The 9,008-nt window shown below is 30.8% G+C and overlaps 1 protein-coding gene across 7 annotated transcripts in view; it reads right to left on the bottom strand.

Moving 5' to 3' along the window:
• LOC106876659 (tumor protein D52) overlaps positions 1-9,008 on the bottom strand; it is a 150,464-nt gene that overhangs the window by 65,774 nt on the left and 75,682 nt on the right. The window contains exon 1 of one of the 7 annotated variants that reach the window (XM_052966622.1): positions 1,814-1,933. The exons of the other annotated variants lie outside the window; for them this stretch is intronic. Coding sequence (XP_052822582.1) covers positions 1,814-1,839 — 26 coding nt within the window. The 5' untranslated portion in view covers positions 1,840-1,933. Of the gene's footprint in view, positions 1-1,813; positions 1,934-9,008 lie in introns of those variants that run through there. 7 annotated transcript variants of the gene reach the window in all.

Raw genomic sequence — 9,008 nt, 5'->3', positions numbered from 1 at the left:
TAGGCACAGGAACACAAATTTCGGAAGGAGAGAAAGAATCAATTAAATAAGTATCTAGTACTTCTTGACCATTTCTTACTTTTTATATCAACTCTGGGAAAATGAAAGACAAACCTAATCCCAACAGAATTTGAACTAAAGATGTAAAGAACCTGAAAGTTGTATAATGCTTTATTGATTCTGCAAAACTGCAACTTTTTATAGTAGTAGTAATAATGATTGGCATGAAGTCATAAGTTTGAGCAAGTCATGTAGTTGAGTTAGTTGAGTAATTAACTAGTACTCATTTTATTGACCTTGCAGTATTAATATAAACTCTATAAAAATAATTATTCTACTTAAGTATCACAGTATTTTGTAAGTAATCTACTGATTCTGCCATTGTTTGTGTGTATGTGAGAGAGAGAAAGAGAGAGAGTACCATTATATGTTATTTGAAAAAATTTCTGCTGATTAAACAATACTGATGGCTTGTTCAATCTCACCATCCCTCATCCTCCATGTTTTACTCCCCCACCCCTAAGATATCAAATCATCCCATCTTCAGCACCATCATATATCTCTCATTTTACCTATGCACAACACCTGTTTCCCCCACCAGACTGGCAAACTATCCAACCACTAATCATTTGTCTCTCTCACCTTTCTCCTGTCTACTGCATCATCATCATCATCATCATCATTATTCTGTTACTCGTTATCCCTTCATCATTGGTCAAAACCCACTGCTCTACCTCTATTAAATAACCTGTCATTTTCATATGATTTGCAAAACCTCCACTCAACACTTGTGTTTCAATCATTATTATATTTGTTGCCTCACTCATTCCCTATCTCTTATGTTCCTGTATACTCTTTGCAAATTCCCCACTTTCAGCTCTTCTGTTCCCATTTCATTTCTACTTATTTTGTACCTTGAGGGTTCACAAAGACACCTCCTCACTATTGTGGCTGGTGTTAGGAAAGGCATCAGTTGTAGAAACCATGCCAAAATAGACAGTGGAGTATGATGTGGTCCTTGGACTCATCAAACCATCCATGTCTGCATGGAACAAGGATATTAAATCTTGATGATGTTGATAACGAGACATATTTCTATTTTTACTAACATATGGAAGTAGCTAAAAGGCTTATATTATAAAAATAATAACAACAATACGGCAAAATTGATAGAACTTTGGACAAAACACCTTATGCTATTTTTTTCAGTACTTTACATTTTGAGTTCAAATCCTGCTGAGATCAAATTTACCTTTCATCCTTCAAGGATTGATAAAATAACATATTGGTCAAGAGTACTTGGGTTGATTTAATCGACATGCCCCTCCCACAAATTTGTGGCTATGTGCCAATGTTAGAAACAATTAATATTAGTTGTTGTTGTTGTTGTTATTTACACCTATCAGGAATTATTACTATAAAAGATAAATGTTAAGAAAATTTCAAAAAACAAGCAACTGAAAGACAACTGAGAAGAGTGTTAATGAAATAAGATATTCATGTAACTCGACAACTTTGAATCCCTTAAAGATTCAATCTAAAAGTTCAGATATCGTTAATGAATAGTAACTAAAATCTACATGAATTATATTAGAAGGCTGTCACATGATAGATTAACATGTTATTTTAAATAGGATGAATTGATAAAAAACTGACTTTTTGTAAAACTTTTCAATAAACACTACCTATCAGCTAGATATTGTAATATACTATTCAGCTGTTTGCATGTGTGACACATGAATGGTGTCAATCAGACTAGTTTTGACATGAAAATATGCAAGAAAACAAAATAACTTTTTTTTTAACAGCATACCTTAACGACTCAAATTGTTTAGACATCCTTGTGTAAAACAGGTATATTCACTCTCTGAACTATTGAGAACTCCTACAGAGACCTTTCAACTTCTGTTTTTAATAGAGAAGTAGACTTTATCCCACAAATCAACATTTTATTGGACGAGGGAGCAGCGGAGGAAGTAGGAGGTACTGAATTCAAGTTCAGTATCTATTAAATAACCTGTCATTTTCATGATTTTCAAAACTAGATAAAAATATGGTTGTAATATATAGATAACAACAATGAATAAAATATTAATGTGTATTGTATCTTAATTACAATATCTATAGATGAATTTTTAAATATAAAGCAGAGACAAAAAAGTTGATTTAATCAATATTAAATAATATGTATTTTATGAATTTGAAAGTAATAGTTAAATGAAGTCAGGTAACTAATCTAGTTTGCTATCAGTGTGCTCAATGCAAAACATATTTATTGTACTACGTGAACTTACATGATATCCAGATTTCCTCTTCAACTCAACTAAGTTTGACACAAGGAAAAAGAAACTGAAACAATTTAGTAGTTTAGTTCTTTCAGGTTAGAACAAGAAAGAAACCATTTCACAGGAAAACACAAATAAATAACCCACATTTAAATCCCAGTATTACTTTAGTATGTATTTAGAATTTATGTTGCTTTACACACTGTATTTTATGAATATAACGAACCACAAAAACCTGTTCAATTGTAAATAACCAACATAAGCTATCATAGCAGTTGCTTTTAGGAAATATTAATATTAAAGAAAATGCACATATAAATATGAAAGTTATACTGAGTTAAAGTTATTTGAATGACAAATAGGATGTCTAAAAAGAAAGCTTGAAAAATAGTAGGTGTATATGAATATACATATCCACACAGAGTCTTTTTGTGCCTAGATATGTGGGTCCAACATAATTGAAAAATTTCTAGCGAACTAATTCTATTGGCCCACACCTTAATTTGACATTTGGAGCAAATTCATTTGTTTCCTCATAATATCTAAAGAAATGAGGACATCAGTTTACACATATATGAACATTTACACTGTTGAATTTTGTGTGATTTGAGGAAGGGTTTTCACAACATGTTCTTGTATATTCAAGGTATTTCTTAACATCTGTGTAATAGATGAAATATAATGAAGCTTATTCTAGCTTTCATAATATCAAACAGTTGATATTTATGCTCTAGTAAGTCCATTGCAGGTTTTGTTCATGAAAGTATTTCATTTCAACAATGTAAGGAAACTAGACACTTGCCAATGTACAGAAACTTCCCTATATACATTAGCAATCTACATGCATTTACATATAGGCGCACTAAGTAACTGAAAATTACACTCAGGGACACGCAGAATAGACCAATGATAAAGCATAAGTACTTAAGCCAGCAAGTTGTAATCATTTGTGAATATGAGAGCCAATTAGGCAACAAGGATAGGTAGCTGTGATATCTATATAGCTCTTTGGTGATGCATATGTCGCTTAATATAACTCAGTAGTAAGTGTATTTAGGTTCAAAATGAGGATGATATGGTAACAAATGATGAATAAAAGAATGAGAGTTATAAGATCTTTCTGTTAGGCAAAATTTCCAAAACTGTGTGAGATAACATCATTTTGGTTAGCATTTTTAAGTGATAACCTACTGTTCTCTGTATGAAGCAATACCCCCATGTAATAGGTATCATAATGAAACAGTAATACAGTAGATAGGACTATAAGGGCTAAACAACACACCAAGAAGCTGTGGAAATGAGATATGAAAGAGAAATACCAAGAAACTAGGTAGGAAGATATCAATTATATATATCTGTTAATGCTATGAGGATGAAAGACATTATTGCAAGGTAGTGTGTTGTCATAGAAAAAAAAGATGTCCAAAATGATACTGGTCCACTTGCACTTATGATAGTAGAAAAGAAATGTAGAAGTCACTGAGAGGTGTGATGTGAATGGTCAGTGTACGCAGCATGAAATAGTAACACATAGTAAGAACAAAAGTTTCAGAGTAACCTCTGAAGAAGATCTAGGGCTCACAAATGAAATCACAAATGATCAATTCCAATGGTGATATGTTGTATTGTATCCAGTTCATGTCAGTATTAAAAAAACACTAAACTACTGATGAAAATATGCATTCTGCTATTGATTCCAACTTTCAGGTTATAGTCATGCCAAGGTATTCAATCACACACATATACACATACCTTGCCTTCAGTAAAAGAGTGTGTGTATGTGGACCTTTCTTTATGCATGAATGGGATGTGACTGAAAAGATATCACATTTATGCATATTATCAATATAATCATTCAAAAGAGAAGGACCACAATGGAGACTAGGTCATACCAAATGAGAGAGATATGAAAAACATGAGATCAGTATAGTTAAGGTCAAGACCAAAAAATAAGATGAGAATATTCAAAGAATATGTAAATAAAAAATAGGTGCTTGACATAGAAGGTTTTTAGAATGAAAAAACAAAAACTGCATGATACTGCAAAGTTTAAGAAGCTGCTCTTAAAACATACACACCCATTTTAAGCTCAAGTATCAAAACATTTTTTGTACACTGAACATTACAAATTATTTGCCAAATAAATAAATTAATATTTTCTAAAGCAAGTGAAATTTTAATGTATTAAATTTATTACTAGAACTAAAGAGAAAAAAAATATCCTAATAACTAACTCATGTCAAGAGAAAGAAATAATCCTTGTATTTGAAGTAATTCAAAATAGAATGCAGTATGGAATGAGTATGATTATAGGCAGTACAGTGATAATTCCAGACATGTTTTGGTATTATCAGACCTCATCAATACAGTACAATCTGACAATTACTAAGATAAGTTGGTACAGAATGATCACAAAAACTATTAGAACACTCATCAAAATAAGAACACATTTATACTGTTTTCTAGTTATTTTTCAAAGATTATAAGAAATCTCAGGATGACACATTGCTTAGTAAAACTAATGTTCTATAATGTTATTACTGGTTGATAAATAAAAATATCAAAAACATTTCTATCTATAACATTAAAAAAAAAGAAACATAAATAAATAACCAGAACACAACAAATATCTTCAGTGGTTCAAAATAGGTTTCTATGAAAAGAGCTTATAAATTATCCAAATACCTATTAGAAATGGTATGAGTTTATGCAACCACACACCATCTAACAGCATATCATTGAGATATGACACTTCATTCGATAAACTACAGTTAATATATCTGAAAGTTGCATGTGTGTGTGAGTTGATGCAGTTGAGTTATTACACCAAACCTATGACAGTGTAAAAAATAAAATTTAATGTTTTATTTTATAAAGATTTCAGAATCATATAATAATTCCCTTTTAAAACAAAACAGAGGCTCTAATTCTTTTCTACAATGACAGCTATTAGATTTTAATAGACATATAGCTGACACGTATAGGACAACCAACCATAAAAACATCACTTGAAATAAACATACTTGGATGGATAAAATCATGTCGTTGTCCATGAAAATGTATGAGGTATTGGGTTATAAACATGGTGGGTGGCACACAAAATGCCTTGCCATATTCAGTTACCAGTATAGAAGAGCTTTTATATCTGTAAAGGGAAAGGATCGTATTCGTGTGTGTGTGTGTGTGTGCTTGTCCCTGTGGTTTGAGGAGCTGCGTATTCCCAATTAAAATATATAATTATAGACCGCAGCTTTCGAAAAACACTGAGCAAAAAAATATCTCCAATAACGTTTATATAAGGTTTAATCAAATCATCGACAGTTATTTTCCCTAGCACTTTATTGTATTTAAAGAAACAGTATAAGGGAGATAATTAGACATTTTGTATAGAAACTACAACATTGTAACCAGATGAGTAGATTTATATTACTCTAAATTTCTTTTGGAAAGAACAGGATCTATAGTTTATTGAATCAATACAAGATTATTACAAATAGTTTTAACAAGCTGAAAGGATGATAACAACATCGTGTATAGAAAAATACTGTAAAATATCTTATCCAGCATTCTACCGATATGTGAATTTCTAAATAAAGGATAAATAATCTATTCTCCCAAGAAATCTGTGCAAGTTTTGTAAGCATCTGAAGATAGTAAAGTGGTTGTTAAGAATGGTTGAGCAACATATAGAATGTGATTCCTAATAACCAGGTATGCTTGAAAATTTGCCAATATTTCAAATGTAGTGAAATACTATGACATCAAATAAAAAGTCTCTTGTTGAACATAATAGAAGATTGAAGGTAACTGGTTCTTAGTTCATCCAGGAAAACAGCGGATGTGTTTGTGCACTGAGTGAAGGGCATATAGCTCAACTTGCATTTATCATCTTCCAATAGAAAAGTAATTCATGATCTTTATAACAAACTTTGTTCTCATAAATAGCATCTAGCTTCAAAATATTTGATTTAAAATATAGGAAAATAAATATGAAAAAAGATTTTTAAATATAAACACTTTTGCAAAGTAATTTACAAAACTTAAAATTATAGTCAATCATTCCTCTTTCTCTCCCTCTCACTTACACACACACACACACACACACACACAGACAAACATACAAACATTTCAATTATGTTAAGCTGGTTCTTTTATCTAAAGTATATGAAATATCACAAAATTATTGATTAACAAGTTTAAACTGATATGATAGATCATTTTATATCAGATATAAGAACCTTCAGTTAAATAAGGGGACTGCGATTAGTCAAGCTATTTATTTTTCTACACTGATTACTGAACCTTTATGAAAGCCACATTTTACTATTTCCCTGTGGTGGTAAATAAGATTAATTAGTTCATTAGTCATTGTATTTTCACATTTGGATATCAGTTTCTGGGTTCTTACATATTTCATAATAATAGTTATAGTAGATAATTCTGAGACAATATTACTGGCATTTCAGAAGATGATATTAACAACCCAATCAATAAAACTATTCTAAATTAAATTCTATTCTGACTGGTAAAATCTACCATTAGAAAACTATGGGGGGGGGGGGGAGCACGATTAACTTTAGTAATGCAAATTAGAATTGAAATGCTCGACTGGAATTCTAAAATATTTAGTCACTACAAATAATACAAGATATAAGGTTTACACATGGATTAAAACAACAAAGTAAAAGTGAATGAAAAAGAGTGTGAGTATAAAATATATCAATGATAATAATTCTTAGCAATATTTTTGTTTGGTACATAGCTGAAAAAGAAGGAAGAAGTCTTCTTACACTCCAATGGTAAACAGAATAGTCTGCAATGCAGTTTTATTACCCAGTTATGTCATTAGTTAAACATTCAATTCTCCTTCCTCAACATTTACTGCTGAATACCTGAATCATATAAAGTCACTCAACTGACTGTTTACATGGCATTAGTCTGTAGAATGAATAACCATTCCAAAATATCTTACCCTTTACAATCTACTTGTTACAGTCATTATTTGGATGAATGGTTTCATCTTTGCTCTTCAAAGAATACTGTACTTGTAGTTTCTTTTTTGAAGCAAACACATAGTTAATTTCTTTTTGTCTGCTAATTTACCTTGTCTACAACTGAGAACTCGATTGCTGGTAATTTCTTCACTTTATTTCATGATTCAGCCAGATATATTACATAATATTTTTGCCTCTTTATAGAATCAATCATTCCAGTTTTGTTTTAGCTGTTTTACAACAATTTTCAATATTTTCTATGAACCAGTTGTAATATGTACTTTAAACTTCGGTGTCTTCCTCAATGTGATTTCAAATTCAGGACATTTGGGTAAGTTGTGCAACATTCAAATCACTCAAATGCCATACATATGACACCATAAGCAAAGGTCACAAGTTCAAATCTTGCTATAGACAATAAAATATGTGCACATTACTCTATTTGCTTCAGTCTATTTGGCATGTATAAATATCTGTCAGACAATTATTGTTGGGTAAAGCACTGGATTATACAAGGTGGTCACAAGTTGTTTTGTTGAAACCATCTCGTTGTTGAGTAATCCAAGTCAGCATTGCTTAACTGGTATTCCAACTGCAACCATTCTGTTTTTATAGCGAGGCCTGTTACAAAAAGATTTAGAGCTTAAACCATTGTTGTCCCCATTTTGAAGACAAGAATTTGATGAGGGAGATTTAGTTGCTACACTGATCAGCTCAAACAAGTATAAAAAAAGTTCCTGGTTTGTGTTGTGATCCTATGCAAAGCATATTGATCTGCTCATCTCAATCTGTCTAATTGATAATAGACACATCACTTACTTTATATTTGATTTAGAGGTAGGAAAAATTGAATAAAGCAAAACAATGTTAGCAATAAATAAATGAACAAATAGAGATAATAATGTAAAATAATTTAGCTAACTTCTTTATTGAAGTGGTATCATTACAAAACAAATACTCCATACAATATTTCATACTTTCTATGTATTTGCATTCTCACTAACTATATAACCAAAAAGTAATAAAGTGTTTTTGAAAATAGCAAACTGTTGGATACTTTTCCTTGTGCATTGTATTACATATGTCTGGCAGAACCTTCCTCTCATATTATTAGCATTTTACTTTGTCATTATCTATTGCTTGCCATTTCTATTAACTATGTGAAAACTAGTCACTGTCATCCACATGCACTACATTACATTATCAAATTATTCTCTTTTAAAATAGCATTTATATCAAAATCACCATGTATTATCTAAACTTTTCTGGAAGAAATGCAAAATAGATAAATAAATAGGCAGAAAAACTAAAAAACTAAAAACTAAAGTGCTGGGAAAATACTGAGGGCTATGAAATAATGTATATAGTTGAATGAGACAGTTATCACTTCTCCCTTTTATGTCTTCATATTCTAAGAAGAAAAGAAAGGTGAGGTGGAAATGAATTGTTGCTCTGAGAGGTTTAGGCAATTTATATTTTTACTGGCAAAAAAGCAGTTACTTATAAGAAAGAATTTGGAAGAATTAACAGATATTGCCAGAAACATGTCATAAGTACACCTGAAGATTGTCCACAACAATGCAACAGTAATTTGATACCTAACTAACCCATATCATCAAAACAAAACAAAAACACAAAAAAAAAAGAAGGAAATTTTGATTAAAATACGAATGTAAGAAGAGCTTAGTAGGGGGAGACAAAACAATATATATATATATATATATATATA

This window comes from Octopus bimaculoides, chromosome 3 (genome assembly GCF_001194135.2).
Source record: "Octopus bimaculoides isolate UCB-OBI-ISO-001 chromosome 3, ASM119413v2, whole genome shotgun sequence".
In the NCBI taxonomy this organism is placed as follows: Eukaryota; Metazoa; Mollusca; class Cephalopoda; order Octopoda; family Octopodidae; genus Octopus; species Octopus bimaculoides.
This window is presented reverse-complemented; position numbering and strand designations above follow the sequence as displayed.